The 26,627-nt window shown below is 46.8% G+C and overlaps 1 protein-coding gene and 1 long non-coding RNA gene across 4 annotated transcripts in view; one reads left to right on the top strand and one right to left on the bottom strand.

The window, feature by feature from the left end:
* Nucleotides 1-26,627, top strand: part of HDAC5 (histone deacetylase 5) — a 118,445-nt gene that overhangs the window by 83,402 nt on the left and 8,416 nt on the right. The window contains exons 10-22 of one of the 3 annotated variants that reach the window (XM_082194316.1): nt 18-152; nt 5,340-5,562; nt 6,915-7,126; nt 8,317-8,643; nt 10,355-10,520; nt 11,528-11,661; nt 18,542-18,662; nt 19,874-19,923; nt 21,032-21,139; nt 21,821-21,876; nt 23,384-23,471; nt 24,302-24,421; nt 25,529-25,626. In XM_082194316.1, coding sequence (XP_082050442.1) covers nt 18-152; nt 5,340-5,562; nt 6,915-7,126; nt 8,317-8,643; nt 10,355-10,520; nt 11,528-11,661; nt 18,542-18,662; nt 19,874-19,923; nt 21,032-21,139; nt 21,821-21,876; nt 23,384-23,471; nt 24,302-24,421; nt 25,529-25,626 — 1,838 coding nt within the window. The remainder of the gene's footprint in view (nt 1-17; nt 153-5,339; nt 5,563-6,914; nt 7,127-8,316; nt 8,644-10,354; nt 10,521-11,527; nt 11,662-18,541; nt 18,663-19,873; nt 19,924-21,031; nt 21,140-21,820; nt 21,877-23,383; nt 23,472-24,301; nt 24,422-25,528; nt 25,627-26,627) is intronic. The other 2 variants (XM_082194315.1, XM_082194317.1) reach the window with 2 other exon arrangements.
* On the bottom strand, nt 9,619-11,521 carry LOC309516084. Its single transcript, XR_014212757.1, has 2 exons — nt 10,602-11,521; nt 9,619-10,013 (listed from the first exon to the last, which is right to left on the bottom strand). It is a non-coding gene; the product is annotated as an uncharacterized lncRNA (long non-coding RNA).

The following is a 26,627-nucleotide window of genomic DNA, read 5'->3' as shown; positions in this document are numbered from 1 at the left end:
CCTGCAATTATATACAGCAGATGCTGCCCCAACACCGAGCTGTCACCATGGATGGGTCAGCTAGCCAGCTCAGCTTGTACACTTCCCCGTCTCTGCCCAACATCTCCTTAGGACTACAGGCTACCGTCACGGTGACAAATTCACACCTCAGCGTGAGTACATGCTATCCATAAAACGTAACAGAAATCATACAGTGGGTGCTCTGGCTCAGACACCACCACCACACCTGGCCACCGATGCCCAGGCGCCAACAGCCCATCTAGCACAGCATTTTGTCCTGCAAGAGTCGTGAGCCGCGTTACTGCAGGGAAAAAGTAACTAACCAAGAACAATTGTAATAAGTCAAGCCTCTGCTTAGGACCCAGAGGCTGAAAGTCAGAAATACGCAGGTATCGAAGTAGTTATTTTGGTTAATTAATTAAATAGCATTTCCGTAGCACTTGATTGTTAAGAAGCAACGGCAGCTATTTAGCACTTTGCAACAGCGTAAAATCAAACCTTAATATGTTCGGTAGAAAAATAGTTCGAAACAGTTGTTTAAAAGCATCCAGAAGATGATTAAAATCAACAGTAGCTCAAAAGAGAAAAATTGCAAGTCACTTCCGCATGTCCTGATAGGCTTAGCCTAAACGAAAGTGTTTTAAGCAGGGGCCAAAATGAACATACGTCAACTAGGCACCAGTTCCACACTAATTTTAGCTGTAGGATTTATATGCCACCTTTCTGCCAAAGAAACCCAACGTCATTGACAGGTTTTAAATATTTAAACTGTGTTTCCCAAACTTGGTTCTCTCTCCATCTGTTTTTGAACTATAATTCCCATCGTCTTGCTAGCTAGGGATGATGGGAGTTGTAGTCTGGAGACCCAGGTCTTGGGCACCCTTTACAGTCGTTCCTTGGAAGTCAAATGGAATCCATTCAGAAACCAAAGCATGGCTTCTGCTTGGCTGCAGGAAGCCCCTGCAGCCAATTGGAAGCCGTGGAAGCCCTGTCGGACGTCCAAGTACCAAGGCGTTTGGGATCCACGCTGCAATTGTATTAAAACAACTACATTATATAAAATGTAGAATGACAAGAGTCTTCTCAGGCTGACAGGAAGCTGTTGTCACTTCCCCCTTCTCTCAAGTCACATAGAACTCCAGGGAAGATGTGGAAAGAACTGCCCTAACATCTCTATCAGGCTGCTGAGAGTTCTGACCCAAGACCCTCTGCTGAAGCCTCACTTTGTTGGCCAGTGGTTTCCTAAACTTGGGTCTCTCGCCAGCTGTTTTCAGACTACAACTCCCATCACCCCTAGCTAGCAAAACCAGTGGTCATGGATGATGGGAATCGTAGTCCGAAAACAGCTGGAGCAGCGGTTCTCAACCTTTTGGGTCCCCAGGTGTTGTTGGACTACAACTCCCATCATCCCTGAGCTCTGGCCTTGCTAGCTAGGGGTGATGGGAGTTGTAGTTCAACAACATCTGGGGACCCACAAGCTGAGAAAGGCTGAGCTGGAGAGAGACCCACGTTTGGGAAAGCCTGGAGCCAGGCTCTGGGGTGGAAGGGGGGAGAAAGGCAGAGTTTAAGGAACTCAGAGGAAAGAAACTGTGAGACTTAAGGAGCTGGGAAGGAGAGCAGCAATAGCGGAGCTGGAGTGGGAGAAGAGAGAGCAAGGCTTTAGGAGTGGAAGAGTGGGCACAAGTTCTGGGGTTAAGTGGGGACATGGTGGAGCAGGAAGGGACCTTTGGGGAACTGGCTTTCCTATAGAAGGGGAAGGTGCCAGCACAAAACGGCAAAGAAAAGCAGGCGGAGTTTGGGTTTCACGTCTTTAACTTTCTCTAAATCAGAGGTTTTGGGCTGCAGTTCCCACCAGCCCCATCATTTCCCAATCACGCTGAGCTGTAGTGCAAAACATATGAAGGGTGCCGGGTTGGGGAAAGCCGGCCCTGAATATTTCTAGTCGCCAGTGCCGCCGTTGCGGAGTTATGAGTAAAGGACAGGCGTCACTCCTCTCTCCTCAGTCGCCTCATCGTGCACATGCCAGGCTGAGACACATTTAGGACAAGAGTGACTCCCTCAGGCTCTATAATAGAGTTAGCGCCATTTAGCAGTACGAGCCTCACAGTTACGGAGTAGACCTATTTCACACAGGCATTTGCTCTCAGGCACAACGGTGCATAGTTGTGGCGTTAGCGCTACATCTCTCGGGATTTGTATGTGAAGCATTTGATCTTCCAATCCTGCCTTCTTCCCTTCTTACAAGTCCTGGAGACTCTTCTTACAAGCAAATCTGTGGGCAAACTTTCTATCATACCCTGACTGGGGGTGGGGGCAGGGGGTGGAAGGGTTGCTGGGGTCAGCAGGCAGCACTGACAGAGACCAAATAAAATGGCTTCAGGGGTACTATTTATGTTACATGTACAGTTGCAGTCGAAATTATTTGGACCCCCCCCCATTGCACATCAGGCTTGTTATTATCAAAATGTGCAAACTTTCAGCTGTTTGCTATGAGCAAATCAAACAAGAGCGATTGAAACAGATGTTTCAAGTGGTTTCTTGCAGCTTATACTTGTTCCACTTTATTCTTGCTAAACAACTCTGACAATCCAACATGCAATACCGCCTTCATATTTTATATGAGATGGTGATATACATATGCTTACAAACATAAATAAATAAAAGATGTTAAAACTCTCTGGCTCTTGCTCCAGTACTACCTTAATTTCTTCCCTCCCTATCAGACACCCCACAAATTGCAGAGGCCCCAGTGTTTGATGATTCCACCCTCATGAGTATTTAAAATGTCCTTTTCGTGGGTTCTTCTGCTTTGTGTTATACTTTTCTTCTTCTTTTTTTACAAGCTTCAGTCTCCAGGTTTTATTTTCTCCTAAACCAACTGGTTCCCAGCTGTAACCTATTTATTGCTTTCCTCTGATGACAAGGACCAAACTTGGCTCAGGCTTAGGCACGCAGGACTCGTGCCCAGTCTACAGCTTGGCTATTTTCAGCCTGAGGAGTTGGAAATAGCTGAGTGGCAGACTTCGCATTCTGCTGGGCTCTGCTGTGATTTGTTTTCCTCAACCCTGAGTAGGAAAGAGCTTACAGTTGTGCATGTGTGTGCTGTGAGCACCCATGTTTTGATTTTGTTGGGCGCTGCTCCCCTAACACAGCGCCAGGCAGTGAGGAACGGCCTCTCCTTCCTCTAATTCTCAGCGGGACTTTTAAAATGGGTGTGAATCTAACCCGTCTGTCTCTCCACTAAAGTGGGATCTTAGCTGAATTTGAGTGCCTTCTTTTGGGCTGGAGGTATTTCTGTGAGAAGAGGAAGGTGTAACATAATACCTGGTGAATTTATGAGTGTCTTTACAGTAGTTGGCCTGTATTATTTACTTGTTATTGGTGGGTTTCTTTAGATTATTTGTGTCTGAATATATTTTGATATGCTTGTATCCTATAGTGTGTGTGTGTGTGTGTGCGCGCACACACACACACACACACACACACACACACACATACACACACACAGAGAGAAACATATACAGTGGTACATCGGTTCTCAAACGTCTCTATTGTTGAACATTTCGGAACCTGAATGCCGAAAACCCGGAAGTAAACGCTTCTGTTTTTGAGCGCACCTCGGAAGTCAAACGGCTTCTGCTGCATGTTTTTCGATTTTCTCAGTTGCATATATAGCCAGCCTTTTGCGCCTCAGTTTTCGAACGTTTCTGAATTTGAACGGTCTTCCGGAATGGATTGTGTTTGAGAACCGAGGTACCACCTAAAGGAAAAAATGAGAGTAATTTGGAGGATATTTCCTGGATGCCTCAGTGCAGACTTTTCACGTTGGTGACACACTTTTTAGACATGCATTATTTCACGACACAGTAATTCGGTTTTATTAGCAAACCAGAGGTTAAACCAAGCTTTCTCAACCTTCGGCCCTCCAGATGTTTTGAGACTACAGTTCCCATCATCCCTGACCACTGGTCCTGCTAGCTAGGGATCATGGGAGTTGTAGGCCAAAAACATCTGGAGGGCCGACGTTGAGGAAGCCTGGGTTAAACTAACCCCTTTCCAGCCCCGGGAAGAGCGTTGGCGCAACACACCTACAAACTTCAGTGGACACACGTGTTGCGGCACACAGATTGCAAAGCTCTGCCTTAGTGCAATATATAATCGCTACCATTCTAAGCCCTGCTGCTGCTGCTGCTGTTGCTATTACTACTACCTACTACTGCTACTACTATAGAGCCATCTCTCAAGCCGTGGCTCCTGCAAGCTCACTCCATGGCTACTCCTCTCCTTGTGTTGATTTTGGAAAGGGGAATCACGGAAAGGGCTTGCGTGTGGTGTTTGTGTGCATAGGCCCAAAGCAAACCATTTCAGGATCAGCCTAGAACTCAGGGAGAATCTGGGTATAATCCAAAATCAATATATGAGGCAAGGTTGATGGAGTGGGCCAAAAAACAAAACAAAACAAAACAAAACAAAACAAAACACACGCTCCCAACCATTGCATGCGCAGTGAAAGAAATAAGTTTGCCTTTGTAAACTCTAGACGCAGTAGAAACCAGGTTAATGTTTTGTCACTGTTTTAACATTCAAAATGGTGGTGGTGGATAGTGGATCTCAGGGAGGTGACTGACCATTGCCGCACTCTTGTCTATAATTATAGCAAACCCTCTTGGCTTCCTCCCAGGGTGGATCTGATTTAAATCAAATCAATTTAAATCACTACTCAGTAAGACTTTCTTTAATTTTTTTTTTAACAGAAAGACTCATTCTTGCTGGTATAATCATAATATTTACAACCAGATGAAGGTTTCATTTTGGGGATAATAACAACAACAACAATAATAATGTAGTTTTTACAGTTATATCAAAAATTACTGATTTGGTTATACTTTTAGAAATACATAGATAATTATGAAATTATTGTGAGGTTTAACAAATTTACTGTTTATATTTGGATAACTTTTCTGCTGTACTTTATTGGAAGGAGAAAAACAATCATATCCTTAATAACAATTTAAACAATTGATTTAACTAAAAAAATAACATTATAGCATGTGTATCCACGTTTGTTAACTGATGTGGTTAAACAATTTTTTTTTATAAAAAAACTTAGACTGAGTTTTAACACACATGAAAAACTTAAAACAAATCCTTATTTCCTGATTAATAGTCTTTGGACTCTAATGTAACTTAAATAGAAAACTATAGAAAGATTTTTCCTCCAAAAGCATTTCATTTAAAAAATCCAATTTAAATTTAAAAAATCTGATTAATTTTTTTAAAAAATCTGTTTGTTTTTTTAAAAAATCATTGATTCTTATCCACCCTGCTTCCTCCATTAGGCCTCCCCGAACCTTTCCACGCACCAGGAAGCCGAGCGCCAGGCCATCCAGTCGTTGCGCCAGGGCGGGGCCTTGACCAGCAAGTTCCTGAGCATGTCGTCCATCCCCAGCTGCCTTCTGGGGGTGGCCCTCGAGGGCGAGACGAACAACCACGGCCATGCTTCCTTGCTCCAGCACGTCCTCCTCCTGGAACAGGCTCGGCAGCAAAACACGCTGATTGCTGGTGAGTGCTGGGGTGTGTGTGTGTGATTCTGGCAACATATTGGTGCAACCAGTGGCGTAGCGTGGGGGGTGCAGGGGGGCCGGCCGCACCGGGCGCAACATCTGGGGGTTAGGGTTAGAGGGCGCAAATCCACGGGTTAGGGGGCGCAAATTACTTGCCTTGCCCCGGGTGCTGACAACCCACGCTACGCCACTGGGTGCAACACACAGGCGAGCTTGTACAGGGTGGAATGTAGCATTTAACCACTGTTGTTGGCAGTAACCAGCTCGGATGTGGGGTGGCAGGAGGGTTGCTTTGCGGCGGAAGTCAGTGACATCATCAGAGAAGGCAGCTGACATCATCAGAGGAGGCAGCTGAGTACTCTATTCTTCCTCTGGTAGAAGGTGGCACTTTTCTAACTGCTGTTTTCATGTGACCTGCCACACACACACACACACACACACACCACTGGTAAATAGTGGGAATTTGTTGTGAGAAATGGGGAATTTCAAGCTCACAAATCGATTTGTGCGTTCGTGCTGCTGCAGAAACTGCGGCAAGAGCAGTCTACGCCCCAAAATGGAAAGACAGGCTTACAAAGATGATGGAATATGCTGAGATGGCTAGACTTAACTGTGAGAATTAAGAGAACAAAATGAGAGGGGGGGAAATACTTCTCTGAAGAATGGAAATATTTTGTGGGGTAGTTGAAAAATATATCACGGTTACGTTGAAAAATGTGCGGGCTTGGCAGTACAGCAACAGATGAGAACTTGTAGTTTAACCGTTAAGAATTAACGTATATAATGGATGAAATATAAGTAGCGCAGCAACTTTGTAAGGGTATAAAAGAACACCGTGGCTGGGAAGTCAATGGATAGGAGAGATTCATTCTGATTGTATGTAAATCCAAGCCAAATAACTTTATTGTACTAGTCGTTGGCCATGACAAATCTGAATGAAAAATAAATACAAGCAAAAGGGGTGCCACATCACAAATAAGAGTGTCTATTTAGATCTCTGTGTCTCCCTCACAGTTCACTGCTATACTGTCCAGGGTCTTCTTTTTTATCGTTTGGCTGCCAAAGCGAAAAGGGCGACTTTACGAGTCACAGAAGCGTTTGCATCGCTAAAAATGCCCTAGGGCCTTCACTGCCGGGGAGAGAATTTTAGATGAATTTGTAAAATTTGAAAATTTAATTTAAAATAGTATTTATATATTAAAAAATACGCAGCCAGAAACCACCCATATGAATGAAAACAAACCCTGAGGACTAGCGACTTGGCTTGTGGCTTTTCGTTTTGTAGCGGACTGCAGCGGCGTAATGTCGAAAGTGCCTTAACGATTGCCTCCCTCTCTCACCCCCCTACAGTTCCTCTGCACGGCCAGTCTCCTCTGGTGACGGGGGAGCGTGTCCCCTCCACCCTGCGGACGGTAAGCAAGCTACCTCGGCACCGCCCGCTGAGCCGCACCCAGTCGTCTCCGTTGCCGCAGAGCCCTCAAGCGCTGCAGCATTTGGTTGTGCAGCAACAGCATCAGCAGTTCCTAGAGAAGCAGAAACAGCAGCAGATCCAACTGGGAAAGGTGAGTAAAGGAGGAGACGACAGCTCACTTATCACAGTTGCACATCAGGTGGCCCTGAATAATAATAATAATAATAATAATAATAATAATAGTAGTAGTAGTAGTAGTAATAATAATAATAGTAGTAGTAGTAGTAGTAATAATAATATTTATACGCCTCCCATCTGACTGGGTTGCTCTAGCCACTCCAGGCAGCTTCCAACACAATAAAACGTCAAACATTAAAAACTTCCCAATACTTGGAAAGCGAGCGAGGCCCCAACTAAAAGAAGATCGGCAACTTAAGTTTGACAGAATATGGGCAACTTGCAGACTTAACATATACAATTAGAGAGCAAGAAGAACATATGTTTAAAGAAGACTGGAAAATGTTTCTCGAGTATATGGGAAATAATTGTGTACAGCAGAAAACGCTGGCAGCTTTAAGATGAATTCAGCAGTGTAGATAATCTTTGACAGATGTAATAATGGAAAACCGATTGGAATAGTTTTTGTAAAATATGTATGCAGGCGTATGAGATATGCAAAACGAACCATGGAAAGAGAAGAAGGGAAGTCGATGATACTTTAAGTATGTAAAATGTTTATTTGAAATTGTAAAACAGAAAATTCAATTTAAAAATTACATATAAAAAGACTTCCCGTTGCAGGGCTGCCTTCAGATGTCTTCTAAAAGTTGTGTAGTTCTTTATCTCCTTGACATCTGACGGGAGGGCGTTCCACAGGGCGGGCGCCACCACTGAGAAGGCCCTCTGTCTGGTTCCCTGTAACCTTACTTCTCGCAGTGAGGGAACTGCCAGAAGGCCCTGGGAGCGGGACCTCGGTGTCCAGACTGAATGATGGTGAATACAGTGGCTGCTGTATGGTAGGCTGATCTACTGCAGTATGGAGAAATGAGAGGCATGTCCTTCCTGCCCCCCCCCCCCTTGTCGAGCACCCCCTGCTCCCCGGGACTGTAACTTGGCACCTCCCTTTTCTAGTATAGGTGATTTGAGTTGCACAGGTATTTCTGTCAAGTTTCCTTTCTGCTACCAGCTGATGAGGCTGGGGCTCATAGACTCCTTTTGGTCTGAGTGCTGGTTCCCTGGTGGCTCAGAATGCACCCTCCCCCTCGTATCAGCTGCAAGTTGCCCATCACGTCTCAGCATGTTCAAGTCCTCTTTTCCTTTTCTCGCCCGCTCCGTTTGCAGATCATCACCAAGACCGGTGAGCTGCCTCCGCCCCCCACCACCCACCCGGAAGAGACTGAAGAGGAGCTGACAGAGCAACAGGAGCCCTTGGGCCTAGGTCTCAGCCACGGGCCCTTTGTGGTGGACGGGTCAACGGAGAGCGAGGGCACGCAGGAGGACCTGGAAGAGGAGGAGGAGGAAGAAGGAGGCGGAGGAGGAGGAGGGGAAGAGGAGGAAGAGGAGAGTGTGGTGGAAGAGCAGGGCTGTCTCCGATTGAAGGACGAAGCCGGGGAGAACAGGCTCGAAGAGGAGCAGGAGGTTGAGGAGCTGGGAGTGACTTACAGGCAGGTGAGGCCGCTGTACGAATCCGTTGCCGAAATCTGTGCGGGAAGAGCCTCTTTTGAAGGGTGGAGGCGTATAAAAAGGAGGGGGTCGCTTGAAATCCCAGCCCATACATCGGGGGTTACCTGTGCCTGCCCCTTTAAACATCCACAGTGTATGAGAGACTTCCTGTTCTGTTCCTCTCCTCTTTGCACCCATGTCGCTGTGGGCTCCCATGGCACTTTTCCAAAATTCCAAATAGGCCCACCGGGGCCAGAAAGGTTCCCTGTCCCAACCTTTCTCATTGGGCTGATCCACCAGGGCTGCCCTTAAGTTCTTACGAGGGAGTGGAAGATAGCCAGTCTCTCCTTTTGAGTAGGGGCTGGATGGTGCCTCCTCTCAATCCTTTCAGCTCTCTTGTTCTGCAAAAGAGGGCATAGAGCTAAGGTGGCGCACAGGAGCAGCTGGCAAGATGAAGCCCCAGAGCATCGGGGAAGCGCACTGCCAAAGGACATGAGCCTGGAGAAGGAGGCGGAAGGCCGCCTCCGGCCCCCATCCCTCACCCCCACTCACCCACGCCAGCGGTGGCGAAGACTCCCGAAGAGAAAGTGACTCATTTCCCACCTCTCCGCCACCCTCCCTTCTGCCCTTGCTTATGTGCATCCCTTCCGCTTCTCTGCGTCCTCCTTAAGGATGAGTCACTTGTCTTTCCTTCTTTCATTTATTTTGCGCACCTAAATATTTCATCAGCCTCAGATGTGTGTTTGGCAGGCAGATGAAAGGCGCTGTCTGCAGGGGTGAAGCCGGAGGGGGGGAGGGAAGAGGCTTTGTAAAGAAACTGGAAGAGGGTAGTATGGGTTGAAAAGCGTGTAATCTTGGAAGTTTAGCCGGGAGAGCAACGTGAGTGTTGTAAGGGGTCTGTTGGATGTTACAGTTATGGGGAAACTTGTCTGCAGCAGTCCAGTAGTTAGGGTCGATGAGAGATGTGTACCACAAATAAAATCACTGTTAGCTGGAAGAGCATTTTATCGTAGGCTCATACTATGAATACATATCCTACGCCCAACCCCGATTCAGGTTTGCATGTTGGGGTCTGTGACCATCTGGCTCACGGTGGTTGCGGGAAATTGCTGCATAGGTTGCGGTCAGCCACCAGTGTGGCCAAAAAGCTTAGTCCTTAGAATCCCATCTCAGACAGAGAATTCAGCGTCCTGAGACTCTCGGCTTTGATGTTTTGTTTTTCAAAGCTAGTTGCCCTCCTTTTTGGCAGCGGAGGTAGGCTTGGGTGTGCAGAACAGCAGCTGGGGAAGGGGGCGGACACAGGACAAGCAGGATTTCTGCTGGGAGCAGTTAGATCTCGCTACCCAACTTGGCTCCTTGCTTCTCCCCAGCAATAGCTTGAAAACGGAAAAGAAGTTAAACCAAACAGTCATATGCCTATGTTTGCAGCGTGTATAATTTATTACAAGCCACAGCTGTTCAGAGCGCGCAGCGTCCAAGTCGCTCTTGGTGTGCAGAAATCCAAGGCTTCAAAGTGCAAAATGTATGCAGTTCTGTATGTACTGGGAGGAAGTTTTCACACAAATTGATCAGTCTGCCTCATAGGTCCCTGTATAGTTTGGTTAAACCTAGCCACATGTTTGAAGCCGCTTAAGTATTAAGGTAACAGAGCCATTTGAATGTTCTTTCTCTCCCTCCTCCCTTTTTTTGGCTGGTCTCCTGCGCACAACTCTGGCAGGTGTTTGCAGATGCACACCAGCTGCGGCCCGTTCATCTCTACCAGACACCCCTGAGCATCGGCACGCTGCCCCACCAAGCCCTCGGCCGCACCCAGTCGTCACCTGCCAGCACTAGCCTGAAGAGCAGTACAGCTGAGCCCTTGGTCAAGCACCTTTTCACTACAGGTAGGAGCCGATACAGACCCCTCTTGCGGAGACTGGAAGGCAGGGAGAGAGAGCCTTGGGTATATACAAAGGGGGATATACCTGCCCATCACGAAGCAACGTTCCCTTTTCTGAAAGCTCCTGTTTTGGGTGTGCAAGGAAAAGACATTCTGCACGTGCTCGGGAATATATTCTTTTGTTTACTACCATCTCATCTGCTTCAGTGCTCTGGAGCTGATGAGGTCTGTGTCAAATTCATTATTTTCTACAGGGCACATCTCTGTCAACAGCCGCGCAGGCTGAGCCTGGGTGTGCTCTGGGGCAGCTTGATGTGTTGTAGGAGAAGCCTTGCTTTAGTTTGGAATGCCGGGATGCCTCTGGTTCTTTGGGGGTCTCTTTGGCCCAGAGAATTCCTTGCCAGGATTGGTCAGTGATTGGGGCAGGCCAAAGACATGTGGTGACCAAGGCAAAGTAGAAAACAGCGCCTCTCCCTTGGTCAACAAGGGGAGTAGAGCCTGGGAGAGGTGGTCTTGGGAGCAGACGCATAAAAATATTCAGTTTGCTTTTGACTTTTGTCACAGCAGGTTTCTCACTCGGAGCTCTCCGTTCCTTAGCAACTTCTGATTTGGTTTGCTACCTGGGCTCCTTCAGTAGGGCAGGGCAGTCGAAGGAGCAGGATTTAATTTGAACCAGCCACCCCCCATTTATTTAGCCCTCTGTTTTGTGTTGTCTCATATGGAATACTGAATGTAATTGAGCATGTGCAGAGTGTGTTTCCTTCCACACAAAGGACATAACCGACTCCTATACTCCAGGTGTTTTTTGAGGGGGAGGGGAGAACGGCTTTCAGAGTGGGGAGAGCGATTTCCTTTGAACTCCTGCACCTTTAGTTCCAAAAGTCACTCAAATTAAATCAAACCACTGGTGGCTTGCGAATCATTCCAGCATTGCCGTGATCTCACTAGTTTCCCTTCTCTTTCTCTCCCCCGCTCCGCCCCACTATCCTTCTTTCCTGCCCTCTCTCACAGGCTTAGTTTATGACACTTTCATGCTGAAGCATCAGTGCACATGCGGAAACACTAATGTTCACCCAGAGCATGCTGGGAGAATCCAGAGTATCTGGTCCAGATTACAGGAGACAGGGTTGCTAAGCAAGTGTGAGGTAAGAATCTTCAGAATGGAAACCTTCTGCCAGCAAATGGTAAGGCACCTAACAAGGCCTTGGGTTGAAAGGGTGAGCAAATTTTAGGGCGGGTGTTTTTCCCCAAACTTGGGTCTCTTGGCTGTTCCTGGACTACAGCTCCCATCATCCCTAGCTAGCAAGACCAGTGGTCAGGGATGATGGGAACTGTAGTCCAAAAAACCAGCTGGAGACCCAAGTTTGGGAAACACTGTTTTAGGGAATGGTTTTGCAGCGTCAGGAGGTGCCCCCCCCAAACCTGGAATGTCTGATTAACAGGATCATTCCCCACCCTGAAGCAAAGATACATAGGTCTGCAAAATCACAACCAACATCTCAGGTGCAAACAAGTGTGTGTGTGCGCGCGTAAATATATATCACACACTCCAAGGATAGGTCCTATGTACAGCTGAACCTCAACTTACATACACTTTGTCTCGCGGATATTCCAAATTGTGTCCGCAGCAAACCTGGAAATAAACACCGGGTTTGCCGCGATTCACGCACGCGTGGAAGAGGCTTCTGCCATCGGCATGTGCGGTGAAGCACGCTACCTGTGCATGCGCAGAAGCGGCTGCCACCATCTGTGCATGTGCAGAAGCACGCTACCGCCGAATGCGCATGTTCACAAGAGGCCTCTTCTAGCATCCCGTTTCGACCAGGGGACGGACCTCCGGAACAGATTATGTCCGTAAGTAGAGGTTCCACTGTAATAGACACAGTGCTTTCTCCAGAATGGTCCAGTGCGTCCCAGGGAAACTCAACACTCTTACAACGTCAGTTCCTAGTAATGCGCATTATTCTGCAGATACCTAAGAGTGAAGGAACAAACCTATGATACCCATTTCTGTACGATATGAAAGCCCACGTTCCTGCATGAAAAACATATATGTTCTCCCCCCTCCCCATTGCTCCCTGCCCCCCAGTAATTTTCAAGCAGGTTACTTTGTTACGTTTTTCATGCAGGAACGTGTATTGACTTTATAAGAGTATTGACTCCCCCCCCTGGGCTGAACACATCAGTTATGCATTTGAACGTTCCTGGGGAAAACATCTATGCAATCTCTTCATGTCTGCCACATCTTCAAATTTAGCTATGAGGGTGAGTCTTTTTGCTCATTTACTTCCTTAACACTTGCAAACTGGGGCAGTGGGGGGTGGGGGGGGGGAAGCTGTGCAGAAGTGATGTCTCTGCATGTAACAGGATCCTTGAGTTCCTGAGAGAAACTGGGTTTGAATCCAGTGATGGGGAGGTTGTTGGCCAAATTGCGTAGGGCCCTGTTTGGGTATTTTTTTGTTATCAAATCTGCCCTTTTGTGGAAAGATCAAACACACAAAACAGGAGTCTTATGGCAGAGACTAGTCGGTTTATTGTGGCATCATCTCTTGTAAAACAGAACCCACTTTGCTGCGAGTTTTCCTGGTAGGAAGAACGGAGACTCCACATCAGACTAATATGTTGTTTATGGATTCAGACCATGAGTTGAAACTGTGGATCTTAGAAAATGTGCTGTTAGATGCAAATGAGGCATAATGCATTATTTGACCATATATACTCACAAACAAGTCTGCTTTTAAAACGGGTGAATTGACTGACCTCTTGTTGACGTCTCAGCTACCCTGCATCACGATCACACACAAAAATGTGCATTAAGTCTCTCTGACACAAAGCCAGATGGTGTTACGGTGTGATCCATTTTTTAAGGTTCACTTGCTGGTCATTCTGCCTTTGTATTTTGATACGTAAAGTTCCCAGTGCACTAAAATAATTAATTGATTTTGTTTACATCCCACTTTTCTCCTAAGGAGCTCAATGTGGGGTGGGTGGGTGTGCGGTTCCTCCCCAAATCTCCCTTTTATCCTCACAAACACCCTGTGCGGTAGCTTAGGCTGAGTGAAGATTTGAATTCCTGCCCGCCCAGGTTCTAGTCCCAGCACTTAACATGACTTACAAGCGAGAGTTCCTTGATTCATGCATAACAGTGTACTCCGATAATGCAAGCCAGGTCTCTGCTAATGCAAGCCAGGTCTCTGCTAATGCAAGCCAGGTCTTTGCACTAAAGCCAGCAGGCAGCAGGAGGAGGGTGAGGGATGAGGAAGGAGTGCCAGCACTCATTCTTGGCTTCTAATCTGCGCCATTACGTAGTACTTGCAGTAGATCATTGTGCTTCAGTATTATATTGTATTCTTATAGCCTGTGGCTCAAGCAAACACACCCCTGAATCATTTTTTTAACTGATTGTAAAATAAGAAGTTGCATTATACCAGATCAGCCTGTTAGTCCATCTAGCTCCAACAGCAGTGGCTTGCTGGGCTCTCAGACAGGGCTCTTCCTTTCCTGCGCGCTGGAAACTTGACTAGGAGGGATGCGGGTGGCACTGTGGGTTAAACCACAGAGCCTTGGACTTGCTGATAAGAAGGTTGGCGGTTCGAATCCCCGCAACGGGGTGAGCTCCCATTGCTTGGTCCTTGCTCCTGCCAACCTAGCAGTTCGAAAGCACGTCAAAGTGCAAGTAGATAAATAGGTACCGCTCCATCGGGAAGGTAGACGCCGTTTCCGTGCGCTGCTCTGGTTCTCCAGAAGCGGCTTAGTCATGCTGGCCACATGACCCGGAAGCTGTACGCCGGCTCCCTCGGCCTATAGAGCGAGATGAGCACCGCAACCCCAGAGTCAGCCACGACTGGACCTAATGGTCAGGGGTCCCTTTACCTTTTTAACCAGTGACTGAACTTGGGACATGCTCTCACACTGAGCTATGGCCCCTCCCTCCCCAGTGACATGGCACATGTAGCCAACTAATTTAGGCCACATGTGAAATCACCCAGGTTTGTTGTGTCGTTGTGCCCATGCAGGGCAATAGCACTGCCACCATCACTGACTCTTAGGCATAGTCTATGTACAGTGGTACCTCGGGTTAAGAACTTAATTCGTCCTGGAGGTCTGTTCTTAACCTGAAACTGTTCTTAACCCGGGGCACCACTTTAGCTAATGATGATGGTGATGATAATAATAATAATAATAATAATAATAAATAATTTATTATTTGTACCCCAGCCACTCTAGGCGGCTTCCAGCAAAGATTAAAAATACATTGAAATGTCACACATTAAAAACTTCCTTGAACAGGGCTGCCTTCAGATGTCTTCTAAATGTCAGGTAGTTGTTTATCTCTTTGACATCTGGTGGGAGGGCATTCCACAGGGCGGGTGCCACTACCGAAAAGATCCTCTGCCTGGTTCCCTGTAGCTTTGCTTCTCGCAGTGAGGGAACCGCCAGAAGGCCCTCGGCGCTGGACCTCAGTGTCCGGGCAGAATGATGGGGGTTGAAACGCTCCTTCAGGTATACTGGGCTGAGGCCATTTAGGGCTTTAATGGGGCCTCCCGCTACCACCGCATCATCACCACACAATTTCTGTTCTCATCCTGAAGCAAAGTTCTTAACCCAAGGTACTGTTTCTGGGTTAGTGGAGTCTGTAACCTGAAGCATCTGTAACCCGAGGTACCACTGTATTCAAATGGATCAGAGTTTTCCTGGAGACCAGGAGTGTGCCAAAATGGACGAGAGAAACACAGGAATTGAAATCGGGTTATTTGACTGTTTCTGAGTCTTAAAGCGTTATGGAATTGATGTCAGGGTGCTATCACAAGTGATGCTAAGAATACCTCTCTTGTCTCCAAGTGGCTTTATGGAAAAACAACAACCACAACCTTGTGAATATGGTTGATGTAGCGCTTGAAACAGTAAACATCCATTTTTAAAGTTAAAGCGACAGTCCTTGGAAATGTGGCTGTTACTCAATTCAGGTGATCTAGGTCATCCTTTTGCCACAAACTAGACATTATCATTTTGTCAGTTTCCCTGTTTTCACCATAGCAACGGTAAGGTCTCTTCCTAAGGACGTGACCTCTTCTCCAAAGGTGCAATATTTCTGAAGTGTGAAGGCGTTAAATGTTTGAAGATGCATGATGCAAGTGGGTGTGAAGTCACTCTGGGCAAATGAGAGATTTTAAAAGTACTTGCATTTTCTTCTTCTATGAAAGCACCCTCAGTTTATAGCAAAGGGGTGTTCTTATAAGCCTGATAATGGCACTCTGGATTCTGCTATTTTTATCAGTTTAGATTCCATGGCTCACAGAGCGATCCTAGCCATGACTGCTCAGAAGTAAGCCCTATTCAACTCAGTGGGGCTTGCTCCAAACTAAATTGGTTTAGGACTGCAGCCTATTGTAACTCCTCCAGAGAACTGGTGATGCACAGGTATCTATTTCACCAACACCCTTAAGGTAATGAGCAAGCTTTACCAACCTTATTCTGCCTGGTGGAAGGACACAATGCAAGAAACAACACAATCAAATGCATTTTATTATGACCAACTATAACAAAAATGCAGGGATGCGGGTGGCGCTGTGGGTAAAACCACAGAGCCTAGGACTTGCCGATCAGAAGGTCAGCGGTTCGAATCCCCGTGACGGGGTGAGCTCCCGTTGCTCAGTCCCAGCTCCTGCCAACCTAGCAGTTCAAAAGCACGTCAAAGTGCAAGTAGATAAATAGGTACCGCTCCATCGGGAAGGTAAACGCCGTTTCCGTGTGCTGCTCTGGTTCGCCAGAAGCAGCTTAGTTATGCTGGCCACATGACCTGGAAGCTGTCTGCGGACAAACGCCGGCTCCCTTGGCCAATAAAGCGAGATGAGCGCCGCAACCCCAGAGTCGGTCACAACTGGACCTAATGGTCAGGGGTCCCTTTACCTTTTTATAACAAAAATGCATACTTGAATATCTATGGTGGAATATTTACGATCCAGAGTGTGCTCACTCTGGATGTTACAGGAAAGCTATTGAATGCTAAGATGCAAGCAGTGTTCTGTTACCATGCCGTTCTGATGCTTTACGCGGTTTTCCTAGTTGCACTGACTTGATGCTGTTAACTTTCCTTGGCACAGAAATGGAAAATAGACAATCAGTTGTACAAAAGCAGGTTCCAGTTAGGCCTCTTTGGTCGGGATTCAGCAGTTCTTCAAGGACAGTGGAATTCCTGCCTGTCCATCCCTTCACTGGGTCCTTGCCTTTTCTTCCATTGCATGGAAGTGGACTCAGCCACTTAGTTGGAGAGTCTTTGGCGGCAGATGGGTTGTTTGTCGTTCTTTAAAGTAGCAATTGCTCTGCCAAGTGTTTCGTTATGTTTTGAAATCATTGTTAGGTGCTTCTGCTGGTGGCTGAGGAAACCCAGCCAGATGGGCAGGGTATAAATAATAAATCATCATCATCTCAACTAGGGCCAGGGCCTTTTCCGTACTGGCCCCGACTTGGTGGAACGCTCTGTCACAAGAGACCAGGGCCCTGCGGGATTTGACATCTTTCCGCAGGGCCTGCAAGACAGAGCTGTTCCGCCTGGCCTTTGGTTTGGACTCAGTCTGACCCTTATGTTTCCCTCCCCTTATGGTTTTGATCTATGGGCTACTATTAAAATGAGGCTGCATTGTAAATTATATTTTAACGTGTATTTTAAATTGGTTTTTTTTAATTGTAATTTTACTAGTGTTAGCTGCCCTGAGCCTGGCTCTAGCCGGGGTATAAATAAAAATTTATTATTATTAGTATCATCATCATCATCTCGGGCCCAGGTTAGCAACTAGTATTGTTTATGGGACACTATCAGTGTGGGGGTGACAAGATCTGAAGACCTACTACCACCTCTGGCTAGACTCAGTCTCCCTGTCCAGGAGCAGAGGGAGGGGGGGTGCAGTGGGGGCAGGCCGCCCCAGGTGTCACCACTGAGGGGGGTGACACAGTGCCGGATGGCACTCACCGCGGGGCTGTTGCATATTTGGCAGATTAATTGCGCTGCAGAAAGCGTGCTGGGGAGACCACACATTCAGGAAACAATGAAGAAACGCAAAAATATCTTTTGCTTGGCTTTAATTACAAAATCAAAAACTCCTCTTACATTAAATTACATTACATCTGTAAGTATCATCCATCCATTGACCCATTCACCAGGGTACTGAGAGAGGTACACACTGCTCTTTATATACAGTGGTACCTCAGGTTACATACGCTTCAGGTTATAGACTCCGCTAACCCAGAAATATTACCTCGGGTTAAGAACTTTGCTTCAGGATGAGAACAGAAATCGTGCTCTGGCGGCGCGGCAGCAGCAGGAGGCCCCATTAGCTAAAGTGGTGCTTCAGGTTAAGAACAGTTTCAGGTTAAGAACGGACCTCCGGAAGGAATTAAGTACTTAACCTGAGGTACCACTGTATACCCAATTGCTGACAAAAGCTTAAGTAACAACTTAACAGCACCTGCTATACTGCTTGACAGCTGTAAAACTAGGTCATGATATTTGCTCTGGCCTTTAAAGAGATACACATCTTGTGAAACAATAATGAACCTTAATATTTAAAGAAACCATTCAACAGGGGCCTGCAGCGTGCCTGAGCCATGCGTCTCTCCTGGGAGTGATGCGGTGGCTTGGGCGCCCGCAGTTTCCGCGCTCCCCCAAACGGTCTGCCTGCTGCCTCCCCCTCAGCTGTGGGGATGCTGGGTGGGAGGAGGCAGGCAGACTCCTCAGAGGCCCTGCAGAGTGTCCTGTCTTGGGCCGGCCTGCTGCTGTGGGTCCCAGGCGCCCGACTGGCTTGCTCCGCCGCTGTCCCTGTCTCCTGTTACTGCTGGTTTCCTTGTGTTGGCTGGGCCCCGGCCACCACAGAACTCCAGGCTGACCTTTCTCTAGATAGAAAGTGGCATACAATTAATACTTCTCAACTGTGACGCATTGATGAAAAGCACCTTCGGAAGCGAACCTGATGTTACTTCTGGAGAGCGTCTTCTGCACTAATCGCCGTCTCTTCTCTTTGCTAATAGAGGATTCGAGGTCGGAAAGCAACGTTGGACGAGATCCAGACAGTGCATTCGGAGCATCACACGTTACTATATGGAACCAGCCCGCTGAACCGGCAAAAGCTCGACAGCAAGAAATTGCTAGGTACAGTGTCCGGCAGATCACATGATTCTGTTTTTTCTTGATTCATAATTTGTAACTATTTCTTTAACCATGATGTGTACATGATATTGTATTTCTCTGTGTAGTAGGCAAAGGCGGAAGATTTTGGCTTAAGTGTGGGGAAGAAGGCGTATAGTCCATTGCAAGGCCTTTCCAGGTTCCCCTCTAATATCAAGGCTTTAAGCAAATCTAATTTCCGCTTTAAACCTTTCCTATGCATCTTTAGGGACTAGAAACTTTCTCTTCATATAAAAGCTGCAAGTATTCCTGAATTCGATGGATGAGATGGGAATTGCCCTGTGATTATGGCAATAAATAGTCATCTCTGAATACATACATGCACTGCGTGGATGCAGTTTGCTGTGCATAATTTTATCGGCTTCAGCTGGTACAGGTAGTTCTTGGACTGTGATAGCTTGACCGCAGTAGTGCAGGCTTTAATGACTTCAAGATGGGATTACTGCAGTGCAGTCCGTGTGGGGCTTCGCTTGTCCTTGATCTGGAAGCTGCACTTAGTGCAGAGTGTTGTAGCCCAACTGCCGATGCAAATGAAACACTGTCAGCACAGAAACACCTCTGCTCAGAGAACTGTGCCAGCTGCCAGTTTGTTACCAGGTCAGATTGAAAGTGTTGGTATATAACAGCTTGATGCCAGCCTACCACATATATATATGTTCACTCAGCTGCTTTGATCTACAGAACTGGCACTTTTACGAATTCATTCCACACGTGCAAGGAATTGATATTTCATTGTGGCATCCCCTACACTGTGGAACTCCCTGCCCTTTGATATTAGGCAGGGACATTTGTTGTATTGTTTTTGGCACCTGCTAAAAAACTTTAAAACATGCCTACCTCTGAACATGTAAATTGGACATGGATTTTAATGTGCAACCGTATTTTATCATGTATATACCTAAAACTACTGATTTCTATCATGTATATGTCCAAAATGGCTTGGTAAGCTGGTTTTTACCATCTGATTTGATTGGTTTTCTTAACGTACGTGCTATACAAACTGCTTCATTGATTAATCATGTGAAATAAATGAATAAATCTATTCGGTGTAAAGTACCCTGGTTGTGGCATACAGCTTCTCCAAAGTGAATGGGGACGAAGTGTGCCCATGGAGGACGTGTTCGCTTCCTGCTTTGTGTGTTTTATTATTTTCTCCTCCATCCCTCTCTTTACAGGTCCCCTTACGCCGAAGATGTATGCCGTCCTCCCATGTGGTGGAATCGGGGTGAGTATGTTGCCGTCAAAGCAATTTCCCAGTCAGCGGTTGATGCTTAGGGAAGGGAAGGATCCCTCTCACGATCTGATGAAACACTTCTTTGTACTTTTTCACACGTTACATTTTTTCCAGGAACTACTAACTAGGAGCCCACCTTTCCTTGGTAAATCACTTTGCGGGCAAGTTTTATTCAAACTCGGCCCTCCGGATGTTTTGGGACTACAACTCCCATCATCCCTAGCTAACAGGGACAGTGGTCAGGGATGATGGGAGTTGTAGTCCCAAAACATCTGGAGGGCCGAGTTTGCCTATGCCTGCTTTAGGATGTTAGCTCTCTCTTTCTTCCTGGTTTTTAGAATTTAAAAATCGGGGTGGGGAGGAGAAGAAACAAACCCTGATCCTGTGTTTTTTTTTGTGTGTGTGTGTGTGTTTTCTTAAACACAAAAAGTAAATTGAGAACAAAAATGTGGCAAATAGAGATGAGTCAAAAGGTGTGTTGAGGTGTTCACCTTGACACATGGGCATGCTGTAGCTGACTTTGGCGTCCCTGTGTGCATTGCCCCCCGTGCTCAGTCCCCAGGAAGATCTGCAAGGGGATTGTACTTGCATTCACTTGAACGTGAGAAGAACTCTGTGCGATCGGGGACACTGATCAAACAGGGTCCCTGATCCCTCGGAGGAGTCTATTCATGTTCCAGTGAACATGAGCAGAAACTCCCTGCAGACTTTCCCATGCAACCAGAGAGTGTTGGGAGCTGATGTGCAGGAGGACATTGGGGGAGGGACTTGTGCGTGCATCCCTGCTCCTTGTCCACAGTTCAAGCATGTTCAGGTGAATGACTGATCATGCTTAAGACGTTAAACGAAGCATTGGCAGCGACACCCAATTCGAGTTGACTGTACCGCAGTGAATTTTGCTGCAAACCTCCGTCTGCAAACCTAGCTGGGCCTCAGCAAAGGCTCGCTGCTGCCAATCCGTGTGTGTGTCGAGTGTGTGCCTTTCCTTTAGGCCCCATTCCCTTGCCGCCAAACCAAGGCAATCTGAACGATCCTGCTCTTCTCCCCTCTTGCAGCCCTTAGCTTCTGCCAATGCTTTGCTCTGTACCTTCCATGGCAGGTTGACATCGACACAGTGTGGAATGAGATGCACTCGTCCAGCGCGGTCCGCATGGCTGTTGGCTGCTTGGTGGAGCTGGCCTTTAAAGTGGCGTCTGGGGAGCTTAAGGTAAGTCGGGCTCAATGAATGTGCAGCTTCTCCATGTTGCAGCCCGTGGCCCTCCCCTCCCCCACCTCTAATTCTTGTTCCCAAGCACAGCTGGTAGGACATGGGAGAATTATGCTCATGTGAACCTTGCTCGGTTCCAGCTCACTTTGGCTGCTGCAGTGTGTACAGAAATCCCAGTGATTTAAGCTGTGTGTTTCTGAGCTTGGGCAGAATGTCAATCAGCTCTGATAAGAAGCAGCTTCTAAAAGAGCCCATGTAAGCACTGATATCTCAGCATGTGTAGAATGCCCATTGGTTGGACGCTGGTTTTCCTGTAGGCATCTTGGTGTGCATCGTTTCTCCGAATCCCATTTTTGCTGCACTCCACGATCTTATTCTGTGAGTGGAGGGATGGCAGACCCAACTTTGGGTACCAAAATCAATGGGCTTTTTTATCCCAGGTTTACATACCCTTCTGAAGCTCACTGTTGTGGCTTAGGACTGACCACCATTTCTCAGCCTTGCCTACCTCATAGGGTTGCTAGGAAGATAAAGTGTGTGTGTGTGTGTGCGCGCGCGCAAACGCACACACACTGTGTTCACCACCCTGAGGTCCTCGGAGGAATGTGTCATGAATCAGAACAAAAAGCAAAGATTAATACATGTGTGAACTTGTGCGTGTGTGTATTTTTCTTCTTGCAGAATGGATTTGCTATTATCCGGCCACCAGGTCATCATGCAGAGGAATCCACAGCCATGTGAGTGTGTAGCATAAATGAGGAAGAGGAGGGATATATGTGATTAACTAGAAACAAACAAATCCTGCTCTTTTAAAAACAATGGTTTAGATGCGATGGGGTGCTTTTCTCACTGCATGAATACTATTTTACGTGTGTTTCTCCCTGTTGGTGTCATTTAAGCTGCTTTGGTTTGAAATCCTGTCCTCTCTTTTTGAGTGTGGTTCTCATCATGGAATTAAGCACGTCTCTTTCAGGGCTTGGGGATGCAGGAGGCGCTGTGGGTTAAACCACAGAGCCTAGGACTTGCTGATCAGAAAGTCGGCGGTTCGAACCCCTTGATGGCATGAGCTCCCGTTGCTTCTTCCCTGCTCCTGCCAACCTAGCAGTTCGAAAGCACGTCAAAGTGCAAGTAGATAAATAGGTACCACTCTGGCAGGAAGGTAAACGGTGTTTCTGTGTGTTGTTCTAGTTCGCCAGAAGCGGCTTAGTCATGCTGGCCACATGACCCGGAAGCTGTACGCCGGCTCCCTTGGCCAATAAAGCGAGATGAGCACCGGAGCCCCAGAGTCATCCACGACTGGACCTAATGGTCAGGGGTCCCTTTACCTTTCAGGGCTTCTTAGGGGAGCGTCCAACTAGTCTTTCCTGCCTATCTGGGACTGAGATTCCCTGCATCTGTGGAGGAGGGTATTCTGAGCGGGTTACTTCCTCCGACTAGATCCGAGGAGCAGGGCTATGCAAATTTGCCAAGCTTTGCCCATTTATTTTTTTGTGTAGGAGAAGCCCACCTCCTCCACCCCATCCCCCTTTAATTCCACTTATGCCTGCACCAACACAATTCTTTAAAGAGGCTGCTGAGTTACTGCTGCACTGAGTGTAATTGGGAGTTTTTCTATCCTCCTTCCCTGTGGATTAGGTAGTTCAGAAAAGAAAGGAGCTGGACCAAACCTTAGAGTTGGATTCGGACTTAGAATTCCTGCTGGAATCAATGTGAAACGTTGGTCACGTTGACTAGCTTAAATTCCATTGATGTCAGTGGGATCATGGTTTCAAAATATAGCAATGATTAACTTGCATTACTGCTTCTGGGAGATACAGTATCTTAGTTAAATGGGCATGCCCAAGTCCATGAGTGTGGTGGTCAAGCCTGCTATCTGTGCTGTTGCTTTCCTGCCCACTCTTCTCTTGATACTGGGCATGGTGTTTATTATAAAAAAAAAGCCAGTGGCAAAGCTGTTGTATATTTTTATAGTAAGCAAAGTCTGGTATCTGGGCCAGTGTAAACACTTTAGTGGTGAACAGGATGTGATGGGATTGTGGAATGCTCCATGTGCATGGTGTTAAATTTTTTCAAAAAGCATTCTTTGGTTACGCGTTTTAGGAAGTTTTTCCTAACGTGTAGCTGATTGCAACCCATTCTCCCCCCTCACTCCACAAACAAGTGAATGAAGCAAAGTAATCCTCCTCATCCTCATCATCATCCCTGACATTTCTGATAATACCTTTCTCCCCTTTCATTTCCCAGGGGCTTCTGCTTCTTCAACTCTGTTGCCATTACTGCCAAGCTCCTCCAGCAAAAGCTTGCCATTAGCAAAATCCTCATCGTGGACTGGGTAAGGGTCTCTCACTCTGCGCCTGAAGCTGCTTAGGCTTGGGTTGGTGCGTCCTTATTGGCTAACATATTTCCTGGTCCTGAAAGGTCTTCATTGGCTCCCAGTACATTTGTGAGCACAATTCAGAGTGTTGGTGCTGACCTTTCAAGCCTTAAACTCCCTCATTGCGAGAAGCAAAGCTACAGGGAACCAGGCAGAGGGCCTTCTCGGTAGTGGCGCCCACCCTGTGGAACGCCCTCCCATCAGATGTCAAAGCGATAAACAACTACCTGACATTTAGAAGGCATCTTAAGGCAGCCCTGTTCAGGGAAGTTTTTAATCTGTGATATTTTAGTGTATTTTTGGTTTCTATGGAAGCCGCTCAGAGTGGCTGGGGAAACCCAGCCAGATGGGCGGGTTACAAATAATAAATTACTATTATTATTATTATTAAACGACCTCGGTCCTGTATACCTGAAGGAGCATCTCCACCCCATTGTTCAGCCCGGACACTGAGGTCCAGCTCCAAGGAGGGCCTTCTGGCGGTTCCCTCGCTGCGAGAAGTGAAGTTACAGGGAACCAGGCAGAGAGCCCTCTCGGTAGTGGTGCCCGCCCTGTGGAACGCCCTCCCAGCATATGTCAAGGCGATAAACAGCTATTTTACTTTTAAAAGACAACTGAAGGCGGCCCTGTTTAGGGAAGTTTTTAATGTCTGACGCTGTATTGTTTTTGATATTCGGTTGGAAGCCGCCCAGAGTGGCTGAGGAAACCCAGCCAGATGGGTGGGGTATAAATAATAATTTATTTATGTATTTATTTATTTATTTAATTCATTCATTCTGCTCTGGCAGGATATCCATCATGGCAATGGCACCCAGCAGGCATTCTACAGCGACCCCAACGTGCTCTATGTTTCTCTGCACCGCTACGACAATGGCAATTTCTTCCCAGGCAGTGGAGCTCCTGAAGAGGTGAGTGCACACCTTTATTCACCTCTGGTGCTTGTTTTTGCAATAATCAAGATGTTGGTGCTGAATCTAGCTTGAAATCCCTCTCTAGGTGTTTTTTTAAAAAACACCCTCTTTTTGTTTTTTTTATAATAACTTTTATTGATTTTCCATTTTATAATATTTAAACACATCCTCATCATCCCCTTTACTTCTTTTGCTCTAAAGAGCTTTTCGACTCCCCGCCTCTTGGTTTTCCAAATTCATCTTTATATCAATAGCATTTATACATTTTCCCATTTACATTTCACTCATTCAAAATTTCACAATTTTTAAATAAATATAAAAAGGTAGAAACAACTGTCGTTAACAAGTCTTCTTGCAACCCTGCTAGTGCTGTTAATTGCTTACAATGGTCCTTCAAATATTGTATAAATTCACTCCAGTCTTTTTGAAATGCTTGATCATGCTGGTTTCGGATTTTCCCCACCAGCTTCTCCAGTTCCTAAAACCACCCTCTTTTTAACTCCCTGAAGCATTAATAGATGCATCAGTAAAGGATGCGAAAGCAGGGCGCAAACAGAGGTTGCTTTGCGACCAAGAAATCTACATTGGCTCCTATAAGGAGTTGCATCAGAATGCACCTAAAGCAGCTCTGTAAAGGAGGGAAGAATTGCAGGAAGAAAGAGAGAAGGTTTATCCCCCAAGAACAGTTTGAAGAGAAGACTTTAATCAGTTAACTCCGCCATTTTGTTCAGGGAAAGGTTTTGTAGTCCAGGAAACAGCTTGGGGGGGGGGGGCAGAGGTTGGAACGTTGCCGAGGGTGCAGAATTCACAGAAATCCCTGCATGTATGTGTGTCCTGTCTCTTCTGACCCCAATCATTTGAGACAGACCAGCATTTTCTCCAGCAGGCGTCCTGCATGCTGCTGCCCTTGCCCCCCTCTCTCTTTTGCTTCTCTGTTGTGCTTCTGCATTCTCTCTGGGGTCCATCTGCATGCAAGTTCTCCCCCCCCCCCAGCCTCAGATGTATGCCAGTGTCCCTTTGCCCCTTCCCACTGGCAGCTTGGTGCATGATCCAACCTGCAAATAAGAGCCAGCATTTGTGACTTACGAGGCTTCTCTCTTCCAGGTTGGCAGCGGGATGGGTGTAGGTTACAACGTCAACATTGCCTGGACTGGTGGAGTGGACCCTCCCATTGGTGACGTGGAGTATCTGACTGCCTTCCGGTAGGTCTGCTGGCATTCACTCTCCCTAACTGGGATCTCCCTAACTCTCTGCCAGGGGTGCCCACATACTGGGTTTCTGCACTGAGAGGGTTTCCCCCTTAAGGGTTTTGTGTGCATCAGCAAACTTCAGCGTTCTCACAGGCCTGCCACTGACTGCTCCTTTTATGCGGGTGGTGCTGTTATGATCAAGGGATGCGGGCCATGCTGTGGTCTAAACCACTGAGCCTCTTGGGCTTGCTGATCGGAAAGTCGGTGGTTTGAATCCCCATGGCGGAGTGAGCTCCCGTTGCTCGGTCCCAGCTCCTGCCAACCTAGCAGTTCGAAAGCACACCAGTCCAAGTAGATAAATAGGTACCACTGTGGTTGGAAGGTAAACAACGTTTCCGTGCGCTCTGGCTTCTGTCACAGTGTTCTTTTGCACCCGTAGCAGTTTAGTCCTGATGGCCACATGACCCAGAAAGCTGTCTGTGGACAAACGCTGGCTCCCTCGGCCTGAAAGCGAGATGAGCGCCACAACCCCATAGTTGCCTTTGACTGGACTTAACCGTCCAGGGGTCCTTTACCTTTTAACTTTTACCTGTTATGATCACATAAGGGATCAGCACGTGGAAAATTGCAATCGCTATTAGGTACACAGGGTAGAAATAATTATCATTTCACTTCTAATTTGTATACTGCCTTTCTTTATTGCTATACGCAAGGGGGCGTACAAGCTGAAGAAAAAACAAAATACCCAGCATAAGACCACACACCTTACAACAACATGATCCAATACAAAGAAGTCGTAATAAAAACATAACTTTAAACATATCAAATTAATATTCAATATTCCATTATATTATCATAGTGCACAATAAAATATCAGCAAGCAATAATTAAGCAGAAATTCTCTCTTTAGTAATCACCATAACCTATAATCAATAAAAATAGCAGCAAGTTGCAACATGTAAAATACCACGACACGTACAAAACCATGCAAAAGGAGCCACTTGAGAAACAGA

Source organism: Podarcis vaucheri (assembly GCF_965113315.1).
Source record: "Podarcis vaucheri genome assembly, chromosome: 13".
Lineage (NCBI taxonomy): Eukaryota > Metazoa > Chordata > Lepidosauria > Squamata > Lacertidae > Podarcis > Podarcis vaucheri.
This window is presented reverse-complemented; position numbering and strand designations above follow the sequence as displayed.